This window comes from Lasioglossum baleicum, chromosome 5 (assembly GCF_051020765.1).
Source record: "Lasioglossum baleicum chromosome 5, iyLasBale1, whole genome shotgun sequence".
In the NCBI taxonomy this organism is placed as follows: Eukaryota; Metazoa; Arthropoda; class Insecta; order Hymenoptera; family Halictidae; genus Lasioglossum; species Lasioglossum baleicum.
Genome location: NC_134933.1, coordinates 5,862,660 through 5,881,357, shown reverse-complemented (window position 1 = coordinate 5,881,357; position 18,698 = coordinate 5,862,660). Strand labels below are relative to the sequence as shown.

At 40.3% G+C, this 18,698-nt stretch overlaps 3 protein-coding genes across 10 annotated transcripts in view; all 3 read left to right on the top strand.

Moving 5' to 3' along the window:
- The window catches only part of LOC143208679 (BPTF-associated chromatin complex component 1), a 29,285-nt gene extending 23,774 nt beyond the window's left edge, over window positions 1-5,511 (top strand). For 2 of the 8 annotated variants that reach the window (XR_013008954.1, XR_013008955.1), the window contains exons 3-6: window positions 452-987; window positions 3,307-3,465; window positions 3,814-3,905; window positions 4,849-4,897. Coding sequence is in view for 2 of the 8 variants with exons in the window: in XM_076423294.1 (XP_076279409.1) it covers window positions 3,603-3,626; window positions 3,814-3,905; window positions 4,849-4,947; window positions 5,045-5,327 (498 nt within the window). In the remaining 6 variants the exon portion in view is untranslated. Of the gene's footprint in view, window positions 1-451; window positions 2,325-2,859; window positions 3,566-3,587; window positions 3,627-3,813; window positions 3,906-4,848; window positions 4,948-5,044 lie in introns of those variants that run through there. The other 6 variants (XR_013008956.1, XM_076423296.1, XM_076423294.1 and 3 more) reach the window with 6 other exon arrangements.
- A 541-nt stretch (window positions 5,512-6,052) lies between these two features.
- On the top strand, window positions 6,053-10,224 carry LOC143208670 (lysosomal dipeptide transporter MFSD1). The gene is made up of 7 exons (XM_076423277.1): window positions 6,053-6,502; window positions 7,701-7,977; window positions 8,044-8,460; window positions 8,775-9,086; window positions 9,172-9,284; window positions 9,394-9,632; window positions 9,700-10,224. Exons 1-7 carry the CDS (start codon window positions 6,364-6,366, stop codon window positions 9,742-9,744), a joined length of 1,542 nt encoding a protein of 513 aa, XP_076279392.1. The 5' UTR covers window positions 6,053-6,363; the 3' UTR covers window positions 9,745-10,224.
- Window positions 10,225-10,914: 690 nt separating this feature from the next.
- Window positions 10,915-18,450, top strand: Ath (ATP-dependent RNA helicase DHX33). Its single transcript, XM_076423273.1, has 7 exons — window positions 10,915-11,690; window positions 12,446-13,063; window positions 13,531-13,763; window positions 15,148-15,498; window positions 16,329-16,527; window positions 17,137-17,413; window positions 18,102-18,450. Exons 1-7 carry the CDS (start codon window positions 11,332-11,334, stop codon window positions 18,276-18,278), a joined length of 2,214 nt encoding a protein of 737 aa, XP_076279388.1. The 5' UTR covers window positions 10,915-11,331; the 3' UTR covers window positions 18,279-18,450.
- Window positions 18,451-18,698: the final 248 nt, after the last annotated feature.

Below are 18,698 nucleotides of genomic sequence, written 5' to 3'. Positions count from 1 at the left end.
TCCCTTTCGGCGTTAATACCGTCGCGGCGCCTTTACGCCGGAACTCGTTTCCGTAAACACACTCCCGGCAATTTGTCAATAAACATCCAAAACGAGCCTCTGCAACCTTTAATCTTTATTATTAGTAAGTGGACCAAGACATACAATTCCTCGCGAAGATGTTTATGCACAGGCATGACGACTAGACTGTGGTCTTTTATGCAATTGATGTTTTACAATCTCGTAATAATCCTTTAATCTTAAACATTCACAATTTCAATTTTCAACATTTGCATTATCTCATACATAAGAACAAAATATTCGAAGAAGTTCGTCTAGTATCAGATATAGAACCCCTTTTGTTCTTTCTATTCAGATGTCGAATGCTTTCCTGAAAATGATTATACCAATCAAGGTTTAAAGACCCTGCCGCGTGCAAACATTATTTTTACCTTCGCACGAACATTTCCAGGACCTGACGTTCGTGCTGCAAGAGTTCCTGGAGAAGTCCTTGCATCAAACGGAGATCTCTCTGCTCGGCGTGGATCTCGATCCGATCTTAATCGAGCGGGCGCAGGAACGTAATCCTCGACCGGATCGGATTGTTTTCGAGTGCCTGGACTTCCTCGGCGAAGACAGCAACAGGACCCTGAAAGAATATCTCCAACGGTTCGAGAAGCCACGTTTCGACGTCCTGTTCTGTTTCTCCGTAACAATGTGGATCCACCTGAACCACGGAGACAAAGGACTGGTCGAATTCCTGCAGAAAGCCTGCTCGCTAACAGAGATGATCGTGATCGAGCCACAATTATGGAAATGCTACGCGAAAGCGTCTCGGAGGCTGAGGAGATCCAAAGACGAGGATTTTCCTCTGTTAAAAACGCTGGAACTGACTGGGGATCCCGCGGCACACATTCAAAGTATATTAACCGAGTCATGTAATTTCCGAAGAGTGACGGTCACTGCCGACAATGAGTGGAAGCGGAGACTATTAATTTATGAGAGAACGTGAGTGTCCACTCTCTTCGGGATTTATGCGCGTCCGATCCACGTCACACGACTGAATCAATCGTTTTTATGTGACCGGTGGTCTGCATACAAATGTACAATTCAAATGGCGTCACCTCATCCAGGCCCTTCTTTTAATAAACCTACCACTATTTTTTAGAAATTGATCATTTTTCTAGATGAAAATCTAAAGTACGAAACAAAGAGACTACATAGATTATAATACATCAACGAGAATTTGAAAGGATCAAAGAAAAATGAAGATTTTCACAATATATTATTTTATTTTACTATATGTCGTTTTGAAACAATTGTGTGCAACAACTAACATAGTCAGAGAACTATTGTATCAGATCGTGGCCTGCTATAGCAGTCAAGCTCCACCAAAAATGCTTCCCAATCTAACGCCAAGTAGAACGGTATTAGAATTTATATTCTGGTCGAACAAATATTTGCGCAACTCATAACTAAACGTGAACATGGATTTTAATCCGTGTAGATCATTGTCCGCATTTAGCCAGGCATTCGGGATTGGATGGACGAGCCGCGGCGCCACACAGTGTTCGAACTCTTATGGGAGTCGGCAGAAAACGAATAACTTCTAAACAACTCCGATTTCGCCTAAGATGTCTAATACTTTTTTAAAGATGACAAGAAGGTGCATGGATTGATAAAAAAAATTAAAGTGATCTTTCATACTTCGAGAATTGGACTTTTTAGCATTGTCTCGAACACTGTGCGCTACATGCTTACATGAGAGTGGGAATTCGCGGTCGCAACGACGTCAGTCGGGCCATCTGTGAAGCTGCGTTAGAGGTATTAGTCGAAACAGACACACTTTTATTGCGGTGAACATATGACGTCACACCCGAATTCGCCACGCTTTGTGGCAGCCCACTCCACCTTCTCCCTTCTACTACGCCATTCCCCAATTCCCCGCAGCAAGCATCCCTCACGCTTCCGCCACGGCCTGGTCGCGTGACGCGTTCCGTCTCTGTCATGTATGTGTCAGAATGTCACGTGACTAATCAAGTGATGTCAGAGAGAGGGTAACTGTATTCTCCTCTAGCGCCGCCAGATCGGGGAAATCGAGGGGAATACATTTTACCCCCTCTCTGGTGACCATACTAATACGTGACACTGACCAGTCTACGGCTTAGTTAGTGTGGGATGTTGAGTTGGAGTATGTTCATGGCGCTGGAATGAGATAGTGGAAGGAGAAAAGAAGGAGAGGAAAAATCGACCAGTTTTGTTGCTTCTGGCGGCACTGCAACGCGTTATTGACCGTGGATGGTTAAATATTCAATAAAATTGTCATTCAAGGGCTAAAAAAATTGGTGGGTGTATATTGGAGAATCCTCTGTGTCTGTATTGTACAATAAAGATAATTTATTCATGCAAAATGAGAAACATTGGATATTCATTACAGCAGCAAATGATGCGTGCCGCTTTTCCCATAAGACGCAATGTTAATTCCGGCACGAATTATTTGCTCTTCCTAAACGTCCGTACAGCGCCATTTCATGCAGCGGCAAAACGCTCAAACTGTTAGCCAAATGTTACCGACAGAGTACAGGTTGGCAACAGCGCCATCTAGCGGTAGATTTGGAACTAAATTTGGCTAACAATTTAAGCGTTTTGGCGCTGCACGGACGTTTAAAAAAAAAAGGAAGGTCAAATAATTCGTGCCGGAATTTGCATTGCGTCTTATGGGGAAAGCGGCACGAATCATTTGCTGCTGTAATGAATATCCAATACACTCTTGATTTTTCATCAATAAATGTAAATATAATGTGTCAGGAAATGAATAATAACCAGTTTAATTTCTGGCAGAATTTGCTGAAAATTATTACAGTTACAAATTATTTACAGATATTTATGCAAGCTTCACGAATGTTGTAATTCCCCAGTCTGGCGACAAACCAGAGAGGAATATACTCTCTGGCACCATATACCTCGCGCCTCGCGGCTGCGCGTTATCAAATTTTCTACTTCGTGTACTTCGTTCAACAATCGCTCTTGGTAGTAGACGTGTCACTCCTGCATGCTCTTGTTCTTATCCTAAATCGCTTGCTCGCACACCCTTAGTTGGTTGGACACGCGAAGTATTAGCTAAAGATAAGTTAATTACAAGCAGTTCTGCAAATAAATTTATTGTTCCTTCGCGTTCTCATTGTGTTCGGACTTTTTGTACATACATTGACCTATAGACGTCGACCGCAACGGACAAATCTGTCCGCGGGCTGTTATCTGCGACTTTCTTGCGCGATCACATAATCTTGAACACTGCTATTGCAAAGTTATTGTACATGTATGTAGGATTGATATAAAAGGCTGGCTGAAAGGGTGGACAGCGACGCGACGGCAACAAGAATCTACATACGCGAAAACCGACGCGAGATGGCAATACCGTACGAAAGTATGTTCGACTGATGGCGAAGAACAACAATAGAAGCTGACATGAACTCTGCGAGCAAGGTAAGCAGAAAAGGCAATGGTTGTCGGCGATTTTAGGTAGTTTCCCGCCATATAACACCTAACGGTCCATTCACCATACCGCTCGTCTTTCTTCTTCTACGTGAGTCACGTGTTTTTACTCTCGGGTACCTTTAGCAATGGAGTCTGTAAGCGGTCAGAAGGTTAGGTTATGATAATGTCTACAAACATTGTTTGTTATTATTTTTTTTCCTTCGCTTTCCTCACATACTCATAATATTTTCATTGAATCTTTCAGCTAAATGTGAATCTATAGTAGTATTACGTAGTTTGTATTTTTTATATATGCTTGAAACGATCGGCAACTATCTAGCTTGTCATTTCTTTTAGGTTGGTGAGATTTTCACCGCAGCCGGTGCAGCATTCAATAAACTCGGAGAGTTGACTATGCAGCTGCATCCGACGACTGATTCACCGGCAGGGTAATTCAAAATAACAAATATATTGTTGCTTTTGCGTTGAGTCACTATGTACAATAAGCTTGATGCTGATGCTTGGAGTTTACGTGACCGCTCTATGCATTCGAGAAGCGCGGGAGACTGTCACTTGTACAGATGGGATAAAGTTCAATATGTATGTACTTGTGAATTCAAGTCACTTTCGATGTCTATTCAAAAACAAAACAGTTTCAATGAGTATACAGTTTTATTTCGATAAAAAACGACGATCTGAAAACAGAAGATCGGTATCCCTCCTTCTTTTCAAATTCGCTTGACACCGTTTACTACCAAAACGAGAGGGTATTGCTATCGATTTATGGGGGAAAAAATCGAATGTTTTTACTTGGGAAACCAGGTAAACCCTCTGTGAACAAATTTTTATTCGAATATTAATTTTCCAAACATATCATTTGAACAATACCCAAATCTGTTTGAAATCTACATTAATCAAGACAAAATTTAAGCAAGTCTAAAATTTGTCGTACTATCGGTACAAAAGTGAATTTCCGAGTAAACAAGATAATCGATGATCTAGCATTCTAGCGCAAGTATACACGTCTGTAATCGTTAATGCATGCATATTGCACTATCGTATAAATTAGTTTTGATGTTATCATTTCTCGATTAGATAGATGATGATCAATCCAATAAAATTATTATTGGACTGCGGATCTTTATGCATTTGTAGTCTATTGTAATTATTTGCAAAGAGATAGTGACCTTACATCAACTAGGGGTTACTTGACTCAATTCAAAGTGTTTTTTAAGGGCGATGAAATCGAAAATGAAAGTCGTTGAAATCAGTGGGGCACGCATGTTTTTGCAAATAATTCCTTAGCTTTTAAAAATCTACGAAATCGCATAATGATCCGCAACAAACGCTGACCGCATCTCCTCATAATCCTCTGTATTGCTTAATCTGTAGTAAATGGACTGACGAGGAAATTGAGATGCTCCGTCACTCGGTAAAGACCTTCAGTGAAGATTTGAACAAAATAAGTGAACACATCAAGGGACGAACGGTGTAAGTTACTAAGGCTGCATCGAGCCCACGGTTGTTTTTCTCAATTTTCCCGGCGTCAGTCCAGATCCAATGTTAACCGGTCGGTTATGGTTTTCAGCTCGCAGATTCGAACAACGTTGAAGAAAAAGGCGTTCGAGGAGGCGGGTGTACCGATAAGGCAGCAGTTGATGTCGCAGCAACAGTCGGCGCAGCAATCGACGGTTGTGCAACAGCAAGTATCGAAGCAACAATCCGGAAACCAAGGGTTGATGGGTAAATCGGCGGAAGTAACGTTAAACATGTTAAACGCCCCGGAATCGGAGGTGGACGTTGAAGGACTACCAGAGGAGTGTCAAGTGAAACTCGAGTTTGAGGGTGCAACTGAAGAAGTTGCATCTTAAACCATATGTGATTCTTCATGGTGCGACTTTTCCATATCCCCGACCTTTAAGCTTAAGATAATTTTTAAGTACTATACGTTTAGCGGTACGCAACAACACTGTACATTCAAGAAGTTATGTTTCTCAATAAAATTATAAAAGCCATTGCACGGGTGGTCATTCGTTGGATAGATCGCTCTCTGTACCCGTGATTTTGTCCTTGTTCGACTAACCTAGCGAGCTGGTGCTTAGCGATTTTACCTGTAGAGTGAAAATTGAAAATTTCAGGTTTTTCCTGCTTTAACCGTGACATAAGAATGTTTCTTACGTAGAAGCAGGTACAAGTATTCTATACTCCTTTCGGAATGCAATGGTATAGTTTAAATAACATGTTGAAACAATTTAAAAAATGTAAGATATCTTTGAACCTGTTTAGTATCTGTAGATAAAGAAGATTCCTTCTTTGCAGATATATTCTTGGTCTTGCTCTAGGAAACAAAAAAATACATTGAGTGATTGATCTAAGTACTCCTATATTCTGTCATAGACTTAAATCTGTGATTGTAGATTTACTTTTCTTCAGTTTTTACAGGTTTTTAAAATGGAAACAAGAAGTGAAAATTCTAGTGCTCTGTAGATAAAGTCGCACAGAAATTATAGTTCTCTTTGTTACCGCCGATTCTTTGTCGTCTCACGATTGCCCCTCTTGTTTCATAGAGATTTTTCTATTAATGTTTTGGCACCCGGTTATCCGGCTATCCTGTGGCTTACGTTAGATCACTCGGATGACGTATACGATTGACAGATTAGTAATGACACGACTGATAGTATTGTATCTAAGTAGTGAAGCGACAGCGTTCAGGGGCTGATCCTTTGCTCAGTCCACCTTTTTTGTAATTAAACAGTTATTTTAGCTCGAAGAAGGATTGCTTGTTCGTGCATGATCGATGATTGTGTAATGATCGGTACAGTGAACTTCCGTGAACGTCTGCACACCAAGGCACCTGTGGCTGTGCCTGTCAGTAAACATTAAAAGATCAACAGAACAAAACGTAACATGGAAGGAGGCATATTGGAAACTCCAGAGACGACACTGGACAGATCAGACGATGAAATTGCTCTCCAAGGATTCTGCAGTCCTAAAAGGCTGCCGTTCAGATTTGTTGGACTGGCGTTGATGAGCATAGTAGGCTTTGGTACGCATCGCATTGTAATTATCGTTTACAACCTTATCGAGCCATTGTTTATATTTGATCGTTTTTGTTTCGGCGGACCATGACCTATTTCAATATTTACTTTAATCGTGTCTAATAATAATTTATATTTTTTACAATTTTTACTGTCATTCTGGGGATTTGAGAAAAGGGCCCTAATTTTGTTACACCCAATTAATACGTTAAATTATGTTCACTTTTTCTAAATAGCCGTCCTTGAAGTTCTCGAGGTTGATGTGCATGTTTACGAATACTGAAAGAAACAGAGTTTCAAGTTTCATATAAAAACTAGACGACTTTCACATTTTAAGATTATTTTAACAACGAACGGGATGGCGCGCTGTTCGCTATAATCAAAAAAATTTTAAACGCGCTTATCTCAAAACGATGCACGCAATAATACAAATTTTCAGATATTTTTACATATTCTGTACAAATTGACGGACGATTTAAACAAAATTTTGTTGTGTAATTTATAAGCAAATTAATGAGGAACCTTTAGTTCTTATATTTAAATTATATATAACGAGAAGAGTTTGTTTTTCTCTTCAGTAAAGAGAGATAATTAATTGAATGCTCTCCGAGAATATTCATAATTTTCCGTATAACATTATTTGAATGGTGTTCGCGTTGTCCGTCCTGTCTATTCGTCCGACGTAATAATTCACTCGAAACAAAGAACATTCTTCCGCGAACCGTTGCTGTATGATATTTTAGCTCTGATAAACCTCTTATTCATCCGAAAATAATATATAAACAATTCTAATCATGCCCCAGCCTTCCTCAGCTGTATTGCATTCTCCGCGTATTTATCGGTTTTAGCGATATTCTTACGAACTTTCTAGGTTGCGTATAATATTCCTTTCGGTCCGCACATGCTGCATTGATAAGACATATCGAATCGTCAGCTGTTTTATCCGCGAAATTTTATTTTCCTCTCTTCCCTCTTTGATTTCCATATCGAAATACTGCTGGGATTTATTTCGAAAAATAGTTAAACGTCACACGTACGCGTGCTTCCGCGTAATCGCCCGATTAATGAGTCATGTTTTGTCAAATATTCAAGTATGCCACATGCGATTAGGTCACCGACCCTATTTAAAACGATTGGTTTATCTGGAGGATGCGCTTTCGTTTCTTTCACCGATTAATTTAATCGAACGTTTCCTTTTTTTTTTAGGTGCTTATTTCTGTTACGATAATCCTGGTGCATTGCAAGATAATTTTAAAACTGACCTACAGATGTCCACTAGTAAATTCGTATTGCTGTACTCTATTTATTCATGGCCGAATGTGGTACTTTGTTTTATTGGAGGATTTTTATTGGACAGCGTTTTTGGTATACGACTGGGCACAATCATATACATGGGACTAACTTTAATTGGTCAAATTATATTCGCGACTGGAGCTATTTTTAACGCTTTCTGGCTTATGATGCTTGGTCGATTTGTTTTCGGGTATGTCCTGTAATTTGAACGGAAGTGAACAATTAACAAATTTGTTGATATGAACGTGTTTTACAGTATCGGCTCAGAATCATTGGCAGTTGCACAGAACAGTTATGCTGTGCTGTGGTTCAAGGGGAAAGAACTGAATATGGTGTTTGGCTTGCAACTGAGCTTTGCTCGAGTTGGATCAACAGTTAATTTCCTGGTTATGGAACCAATCTATAAGTTTGTGTCTCAATATTATAAAGGACCAGAATGTATTGGAGTTGTTCTCCTCTTGGCCTCTTTAACTTGCGTAGGGTCTATGATCTGCGCATGTGTGTTGGGTGCCATGGACAAACGGGCAGAGAGATTATTAAGAAGGGGAGAAGGGCAAGAGCCAGAAGTTGTTAGTCTAACAGACGTTAAAGACTTTAAACCTATGTTCTGGTTAATCACTTTAATTTGCATCGCCTATTATATTTCAATATTCCCATTCATTGCTTTAGGCAAGTAAGTATGATTAGATAGAAGTGTTTTGTAATTCTGTTTTACATACAAAGCGGAGTGTGTAACTGAAACTGTATTAATTGCTGCATGAGTAATGATTTAGTGAAAAAGGACATACAACATGGCATGATTAGCTTTTCTGATGTCAAATTTTTCATATGATATCCTTTCAGATATAATACATTCAACTTTTACCTGAAATATTTTTTACTAAACTCATTACACAGTAATTAATGATACGAACTCAAGTATCGCTTTTAAAAGCTTAGGTGGATCACCATGTATTTTGTATCTAATATTATTCGTTGTTTTCTTAGGGTGTTTTTCGAACGGAAATATTCATTTGACCCATCCAATGCGAACACAGTGAACTCTCTCGTATATTCCATATCTGCTATCGCATCCCCCATTTTCGGATGGGTTGTCGATAGAACTGGAAAGAATGTGTTATGGGTATTTATCGGAATTGTTGCAACTATAGTGGCTCATGGATTACTTGCATTCACGTATCAGAGTCCTTATGTCTGCATGATTCTCATGGGATTAGCATACTCCATGCTTGCCAGTAGCTTGTGGCCGTTAATTGCACTTGTTACTCCGGAATATCAGCTTGGTACTGCTTATGGGATGTAAGTATAGCTACATTCAAGATTCAAACTTAATCTAGTCAGGGTATATGCAATTTATTTTGTGTATCATCTTGTCTATTTACAGCGCCCAAGCTGGACAGAATCTAGGCCTGGCAATAGTTAGTATTTTGGCTGGAATAATTGTGGACAAAAGTGGATACTTTATGCTTGAGATGTTTTTCTTGGTTTGGCTGTGGAGTATGTTTTCTGTTCCTTATATTTATTATATATTTATTATCACCTTGCCTCTCAACTTTATATGTATATAATACTTGTAACGATAATACGATTAACATATCTTTAACAGTTTCCCTGATAACTTCTGTTGCGATCTGGTTGCTGGACGCGGCAACAAGTAGTGGTTATTTAAATATGACTCCAGGCCAAAGAGAGAAACATGAGAGTACTCGATGCACACCTGAAAGTCTCGAAAGGGAAAAATTGTTATCTGCGGAATCTACTTCAGATTTATCAACCGATGAACTTTTACAACCGCAGTCTGACATTAGTATCAGAAATCGTTACCTATATCGTATCGGAGCAATGGTAATTAATTATATTATCTCGAAATATTATATTTGACATAAGTATAAATAACGAATTATACTTCTAGGTGCCTCCATCTTCAAAAACGCCAATACATCGGCCTTTACGATGATGCATTCCATTTAGATACAATTTTCAGATATAAATAGATGCTATCGTTTAAGGTATCATTAAAAAAATTTGCTCACTGTGTCTTCCTCCCACACAGCGTTAATCTGTGATAATTTCTTAATCGATATATTTACAATTGACTACAATTCATTTTTAATATGTCGATGAGCAGACTTTTGACAAACAGGTCGATGCGTCGACGCTTGACAAGTAACAGAGATATATTGTTTGTTTTACACAACACTAACGGCACTGTAACCGCAAGATATATAATACGATTTTAGGAATTGTCGTCTTATGAGTAAAATGTTTATAGCGTGAATGAATAAAAGATTATTTTTGATCTCTTGTTTGATAAAAACAATACGCCAAGACGTTCAATTTCTTATTGTTGTGTATGGTCTCTTACCAATGTAAAATATCGGTGTATTAAAGTGTATATGTACGTGTTGCTGAATCAAAATATGAAATATGCGATTTATTTTAGAACATTATTATTTCATGCCCATGCACATTACGTTAAAATACTCGATTTATTCACATAAATAGATTTTTATTGTCTGAAACGGATAAAAATTCGGAAATGTTTAACTTTCCTTATAGAGTACTTTTTATAGAGTATATAATATAATACAGAGTATTCAATTTAAAAAAAAAATAAATTACTTTTCTTCATATACAGTAGCGGACAAAAGTTTAAGACCGCTCTAAAGAAAATGATAACTTTTTTAATATTGTACTATACGATTTTAACTTTTTGGGAAACTAGAGCAATTAGTTTACTAAAGGATGTGAAAAGAAATTTTTTTAAAAATTGCAATTGATCGGAATTGTTGAAAAAATACTAAAAGTTGAATTTAAATTTTTTTATATGGGCCTATATCGAAAATTTAAAAAATAAGTTTTGTAGATCTGTGTCAATTAAACATATTCTGAAAATTTCGTTAAAATCGGTCGACGTTGCAATGAGCTACAAACGTTTAAAGATGGTAAAAATTGCAGATTTTCACAATTTATTGCCGAAAATCTTGAAAATCTGCAATTTTTACCATCTTTAAACGTTTGTAGCTCATTGCAACGTCGACCGATTTTGACGAAATTTTCAGAATATGTTTAATTGACACAGATCTACAAAACGTATTTTTTAAATTTTCAATATAGGCCCACATATTCAACTGTTAGTATTTTTTCAACAATTCAGACCAGTTGCAATTTTTGAAAAAAATTCTTTTCACATCCTTTAGTAAACTAATTACTCTAGCTTCCCAAAAAAGTTCAAATCGTATAGTACAATATTAAAAAAGTTATCGTCTTCTTTAGAGCGGTCTTAAACTTTTGTCTGCTACTGTAAATAGCAAAGGTAGTGTGTACTGGTGTGTACTGCTTGAAACACTTTTCCGGATAAAAAATAGTTCGAGATAATTGAGCGCGAAATATCAAATTGGACACCGTGTGTATAGTTTTACAAATATTTGTTTTAAACCAAGATAAGAAAAAAAGTACAAAGTGCAGTGATGGTAAGAACTGGTAAGAAATTTCCCGCGATGCAAATTGAGTGACATAGTCAGGATTTGAATGACTACGTACTATGTACACAGAGGAGCTACGTCATTGGCTGAAGCTTCCTCCTGTCAAGGCGCTTATTTGTACACAACTGTACTGTGCAACACGTGCGTGCTCGTGTGCCGTTTCGAAGTTCGTTTGTGCTACGATTTTCGGTGACATGGGGGTCCACGATAACACGGATTCGAAGTACAATGTGATCGGCACTGCGACTTTCACGAAATTAGCAGCGAAACGACCTAACACCGTCGTGTTCAACGAAACATCGAGCAAAATAAAGAAAGACGAGGGTAGTCAACATGCTGCCGCAGAGACTGTAGACAAAGAGAACATAAGCTTCCAACAACAAAGAAAATCGTTACCGGTTTACAGGCTACGCAAACGGCGAGTGCTGCAATATTTTTCTTTCGTTTATCTGTTGATTTCCGCTGTCATCTTGTTCCACCGACAATATTTTCACGACATTCTCTCACGCGAGTAGTGTAAAACAAAATGGAGGACTATTTACCGACCGTACTCGGTCAGTAGTTTCAGATATTATAACATAGGTAGCACTATGGTGTGCGTCGTTCTTGGCGGGAATATTTGAATATAATCAAACAGATGAAGTATAAAGTAGTTCAATCATTTTAGGGGGCTTTATGTTACACGATCTAAAAATCAATGATTTTCTCACACTTTAGCTAGTGAATTGTATAAAACCGCAGCACAGAAAGTTAGTTGCTGAACCCTGTATGAACCTGTAGAGTTTCAAATATGAAAGATCAACATAATCAATAAGGGAGGAAACTAATGTATAAAATATTGATATAATAGAAATCTGTTTTGTCAAATATAAATATCTAGAAACGTGATAAAATAGAAAATGAATCTAGTTTCCTAACATATTGCATAGATGACTCTGCCAGGCTGTATAACGTTTGTATCGATCAAGAAAAATGGGCGAAATTTATTTTCATTTATTGAAAGACCTTATTGATTTTTAGAGAGGATTAAATAAAATATAAAAAATGGAGTTTTTGAAAGATCAGAACCAGGCTGTATTTCAGTGTAATCTTTGAACCGGCTATACCGACTTTACTGTAACATTTATCTTTAAAAATAAGCTGTCGCTAACAGGCTAATGCGATAAATTTCAGTTTGTTGGAGGAGATCCGGCGCAACAGCACTCTAATCGTGATAGGCGAGACGGGCAGCGGGAAGACTACTCAGATCCCTCAGTTGCTGTTGTCTTCCGGTATAGCTGGTGCATCGGGTTGCATCGGTATCACGCAACCGCGTAGGGTGGCCGCGGTCAGCGTGGCTCGCAGGGTGGCACAGGAGCAAGGGGTTGAAACCGGAAAGCTGGTGGGCTACTGCGTGCGTTTCGAAGACGTTACATCCCCTCAGACCAGGATCAAGTACCTGACCGATGGAATGATGGTCCGAGAGGCGATGACCGACGAAATCCTGTCCGATTACTCGGTGGTGATCCTCGACGAAGCCCACGAGAGATCCGTGCAAACCGACGTGCTCCTCGGCGTGGCCCGTCGTGCGCAGAACCTGCGGAAGCTGAAGAACCTACCGCCGTTGAAGCTGCTGGTGATGTCGGCGACGATGGACGTCGATAAGTTCGCCAAGTATTTTCAAGCATCGGCGGTCTACTTGGAAGGTCGTCAGCACCCCGTGAAGATTTATCATGCCGTCAAGTCGTCGGACGATTATGCGTTTTCCGCACTTGTTACCGCTTTCCAGATCCACCGCGATAATCCTGCCAAGTAAGCGAGACCTTTATCCACCGCATGCCCGATTTTTCTTCTTGCTTCCTTGCAGAGCGTAAAAATGGATTGGAGAAACGCAAAACAGTAAAAATATCAGAATTTCTGAATTTGTTAAGAAAGGAAATCAACTTTTCAATTCATCTGTCTGATGAGTGGCTCATCAAAATCAGTAATTCTGAAAATTTCAACTTTCCTTTTGTGCACCTAATAATTTATTCGCGAAACGCTCGTGCATTCGTTGCACACGTGGAAGGCGGCACGGGAATTTTAATAATTAATGAATACCATGGGACGCGGGGAAGTATCGCCGATGTAATTTTCGAGTTTGCAACAGGATTATGGAATTTACATACCGTTACGTCCATTAAATTAAAGGAAAACAGTCCGCGTGCACGAGAAGCGCAGCGGGAAACTAGGTCACTAGGAAACGGACAATTTCCTGAATTTTTCTGTCTTTCCTCCAGCGAGGACATTCTGGTCTTTTTAACCGGGCAGGAAGAAATAGAGGCTACAGCCATGAGCGCGAGGCAAGCGGCTAAACAGTTGGATGGACAGAGCTATCCGCCATTAAAGGTCTTTCCATTGTACTCGGCTCTGCCGACGCATCAACAATTGGAAGCCTTTAAGCCGTCCCCTCCCGGAATGCGGAAGCTTATTTTGTCAACTAACGTAGCTGAGACGTCTGTTACGATCGGTGGTGAGTTATAATTACACAAATCTCGGCGGTTCTCAAATATACCCGCGAAATTTCGGCGAAATCGACGATCGGTTTTTGCGCGATTTCAAATACATTTAGAATGTTTTATTCCGGCTAGTATTGTTGTTTTATAGCAGTAAGTTACTTTGAAAAATCGTCTTTACAATATCAATAATACACTCCTCAAAAGAATTAAGGGATCACTTGTGCGAACCCGAAAAATTGGTCCCACTTTACGTGATCATAACTCCGTCAAAAATTACCGTATCGATATCGTTATACAATGGTTTGCAAGCCTGAAACCTCTAGTTTCAGATGCTCTGTTTCAAATTGTTGCTATGTTGGTTTTGTATAAGATTATAGCTAGATGAAGACAACATTGACGGTTAACAAAAATTTTGTGCAACTTTGGAACATCACACGGGGAGCAACAAATTTTTTGGATAAATCGCGTTAATATCATTTGGAAGAACTATCTTTCCTGTGTAAAATGTGTGGTTGTTGATTATTGTGCAATTTTTTTTATTCGAGTTATTCAACATTGAAGTAAGTATGGGCTTTTTAACTTTAACTGGCTCCAGAAAGCGAAAAAATTATCGTAGAATCTTGCGCAAAAAAGCAATAGAAAGAGCGTTTCTAGCTATAACCTTATAAAAAACCAACATAGCAACAATTTGAAACAGAGCATCTGAAACTAGAGGTTTCAGGCTTTCAAACCATTGTATAACGATATCGATACGGTAATTTTTGACGGAGTTATGATCACGTGAAGTGGGACCAATTTTTCGGGTTCGCACAAGTGATCCCTTAATTCTTTTGAAGAGTGTAGTTTAACACTAAACTATCCATTTAAAGTTAAACTATCCATTCAGGCCGCGTTTACCACTAAAAACATATATTTTATAACAAGTTGAACACTGTCGGATATATTTCTACCAAAAGATTGAGGCATTGTCAAAAGTGCGGTATAAAACAAAGCACATAAGTTGTTTAATTGTCGAGCAGAAACGGCACGGAACGTGTTAAATAAAAACAGATTTGCAGTAGTTTCAGTACTAATAGAAAAGTGGATATTAAATCTACGATCGCAGCGTATCATAGCGAAATGATCAGAATGGAGAAAAGTTTTCTATAAAATCGTGGTCTCTCCCCCGGCATAAAAATTGTCTTCCGGGCAGGAGGTCGTGCCCCGATTGGATTAATTCGGCGAATTATCCATCGGTGGGGGGGCCAATTTCATTTTCGACGAGCGCCGCAATCTGCTAATATCACGGCCGAAACCCGGTACTCGTTCGTGACAGACTTGATTACTCGGCTCGCTTTCGTGATTACATTCGCGAGAGGATTGTGGTACACACAGAGATTCCCGGATGAAATTACACAGGAATTCGACATGTGATCGACACCGGAGTGGTCAAAGCGAGAACTCATCACCCGACGACAGGATTGGATGTGCTCAGGGTGGAAAAAGTCTCAAAGGCACAGGCCTGGCAGAGGACAGGCAGAGCAGGCCGTGAAGCGGCCGGCAAATGTTATAGAACTTACACGAAAGAGGATTTCGAAAGGATGAAGGAGATGCCGGTGCCCGAGATACAAAGGTGTTCCCTCGCGGGAGTGGCGCTCCAGTTACTCGCCATCGGGATTGATATCACCACCTTTGATTTCATGGACAAACCACCGACGGAAGCCGTCGACGTCGCCGTCGCTTGCTTGGAGAAGCTCGGCGCTGTTAAAGGTGAACATGATCCTTCGAACCAACCGATTACGGTAGTGCTCACTTAAATCTGGAAAGTTTGGGATCCGGAAGTAAAATTCTGGCAATGAAAAATTTCTAACGAATTAAGTGTGACAAATTTAGCAAATTTAACTGAGCACTACCGTACTTTTTAAACCATTATTTAAGGATTTCCACTATGTTGTGTTTTACCATTGTCTCGAAATTAACTCGAAAATGTTGTACAGAAAGCTCGGTTGCTCTGGAATACTTCTTTAAAACCAGTCTCAATAGATTTACCATTACAGGCCAAGGTTCGGATAAGGGCGGAAACACGGTGTTCCTCGGATGATCGACTTTCAAAGTGAAAAATGTAAATTTTATTGAAGATAGGCCAGCGCCGATACCGTCGGAATGATCACCCGACAGAATTCCGTAGTTTCAAACAGTTCGAAGGGATTCTGAAATTCAAGTAGGCGACATCGGCGCGCCGAGAAAATATATCCGGAGATTCGCGAGGAACAATATATTTCCTCCAGTTTCTTTCTTCGCGGAACAATATTTCATTTCTCGGGCTGGTAACGCGTCGAGTTTGTCTGCGTCCCCGCGAAAACTGTCGAGACACTGTCGAAATTGCCGTTCAACGGGAACCAACGTCTCGGTTTATTGTTAAATCTGTTATGTAATTTTTCGATCGGTCGCGGTTGTCAAGACGATTTTCATAGGAGAATGATCGAGAGAGAGGCTGATCGATTCTATTTGCGTTCGGTTTTCTTGGCGCATCGGAGTGTGCTGGAATGGTATTAGCATGTCACGTAAAACTTTCTCATTTGATTTTCCAACGCGAACAGGTTCTCCGCCACAGCTGACCACCCTTGGCAGGACGATGTCTTTATTCCCATTGGATCCAAGATTCACTAAAGTGATCCTTGCGTCGGTGGAGCACCAATGCCTCGAGGAAGCGCTATCGGTGATTGCTCTGTTGTCAGGAGAGTCTATCTTCACCGATCCGCCTGCTAAAAGGCAGCAGGCACAAATTGCTAGGTCAAGGTAGTTACTCCATTTCACTATTACTATGTTTAACCATCGAACACCAGAATCTAGCCAACATATGTATTCGTGACATTTTTCTGATTGAAACGAGTACAAACACGATACAATCTAAAGCGATCTTGTTCCAGTGATTAATTCGGATCATTGAGGTTCCACTGTATCGTGGATAAAACCTGTCGTGTTTGGGTTCATTCCAATCAGAAAAATGTCACAAATATCCTGGAAAAAGTTTCATAAGGAAATAATCAAAGACAACAAAGTTCTGTCACTGGATTAGTATTGTATCATCGACAGGAAAGCGTCAGTCCCTTGCTAATCTTTTTACGTTCGACATTAACGTTGAGAGATCAAGGAACAGGAAAAGGGTCTCGAATGTTAATGTAAATAGAGGAGGGCATACTGGACGGCCTAATATTTCACGGCCGGTTGAATCATCTCTCTCGCAAAGTGGAGCATCTAGTTCGCGATAGGATCTCGGAGGGTTAGAAATCTCGCAGTGTCCGTGGGTGTCCGGGTGTTCTTTTATAGCCGTCAAATGGTCCGAGACGTGATCGATACTCGTAGTTTGTTACGTGACACGACGGCCCGGTGTTTCGTTCGTTCCAGATTCGCGTCACCCGAGGGAGACCATGTCACGTTGCTGAACGTTTTTCGCGCATACATGAACACGAACCAGAAGAAAGTCTGGTGCCACGAGAACTTCCTGCATCATAGGAATCTGGAGTACGCCGCGGAGGTGCGCCAGCAGCTTGCCGCATTAGCGAAACGTGCGAATTTGGAAAAGGTGAGCTGCGGAACGAATACCGAGCAACTCAGGCGAGCACTCCTCGAGGGCCTCTACGATAACCTCGCCGAACTGCAGAGGGATCAAACTTACATCACCGTAAGTAGTCGATCCTTCAGATGCGCTGGCTCATTGCACAAAGCTAGCCAAACTCTTCTACCGCATTTTACCGCCCCTGAAGAAAAAGCTCTTCTCTCTCTCTCTCTCTCTCTCTCTCTCTCTCTCTCTCTCTCTCTTCGGAGATCGAACGGTTACCTTTTGTTCCGAAAAAATTCCATTCGAACTTATATCCGTTCGGAAAATGTTCCTGCAGGGAAAAACTAAAAAGTATTTAGCGTAGCTGGAGGTTTATTTGAGAACTTGTTGTTTCGCGTGAATTCGCGCAAGTGGCTCTAACAATTTGATCACCCACCGCACATCTCGTCCACGCTTTTATGTAACACGCTGCAAATTGGACCACCGGGGGTTAATTTCGCGCAGCTTCGAACGCACTGTTTCTTTGAGCTGGAGCGATTAAGGGTAACCGAGGTAGAGAAAGAGAGGGAGACATTCAATTATGTTGTTCCTGTGGACAACGGGAGACAGGAGCGTCGGGTTAGGTGAAAAACTTTGCACAGCAAGATTAAGGGAAGTTTTTGAGAAGGGTTAGCGTTATTTTGTTGTTACGTCGGGAATTCGGGGCTTAAGCGAGTTTCAGCCGAGGTATAGGGGCGCAGTTTAAGTAAGTTTTCTCCCTGGCTACTGGATAACGAGAATTTAGGAGTAATTGGATTGTACGTGTGTGTAGGTGAGCTCGAAGCAGCCGGTTGGGATACATCCTTCCTCGGCGTTGCACCGTACCAAGCCACCGCTAATATTGTTCACGGAGTACGTAGCCACTGGGAGATGTTATATTCGTGGTTTGTCTGTCATCGAGTTCTCGTGGCTGGCTGGAAAAGGGCTTAATATCGGCAAGCACGACTAAAGGACGTTCTTCTAAACGGTTCACCGGAGCTCCGACAGCCACTGGGAGAGCTCCATTGTAAAAAGACGATAGGTGACTCTTTTTTTTCCAGATCGTTGTAATCGCGTGGGATCGATGGGGCTCGTTTTTCTACTGTGTACAGTCGTTTAATAAAACTTTTTACCACACTGTTGACGATGGCTGTGCTCGATATACTTCCAGTTGTCCTCCGTTTTCCTTGGTCGATGCTCTTAAGAATGATGATTCGTCGATTTCTCAGGAAAAGCTGCTCTCATTTCTATCGGTTGATGTTTCAGTCAAAGCACAGATGCTGGTACAGCGATTTTCCTACTGTGTACAAGCCTTTAAAGGGCTATTCCGGTTTGTGAAACGTCCACTTTGATAAAACTTCTTACTTAATTGTTAGCAATTGTTGCGTTA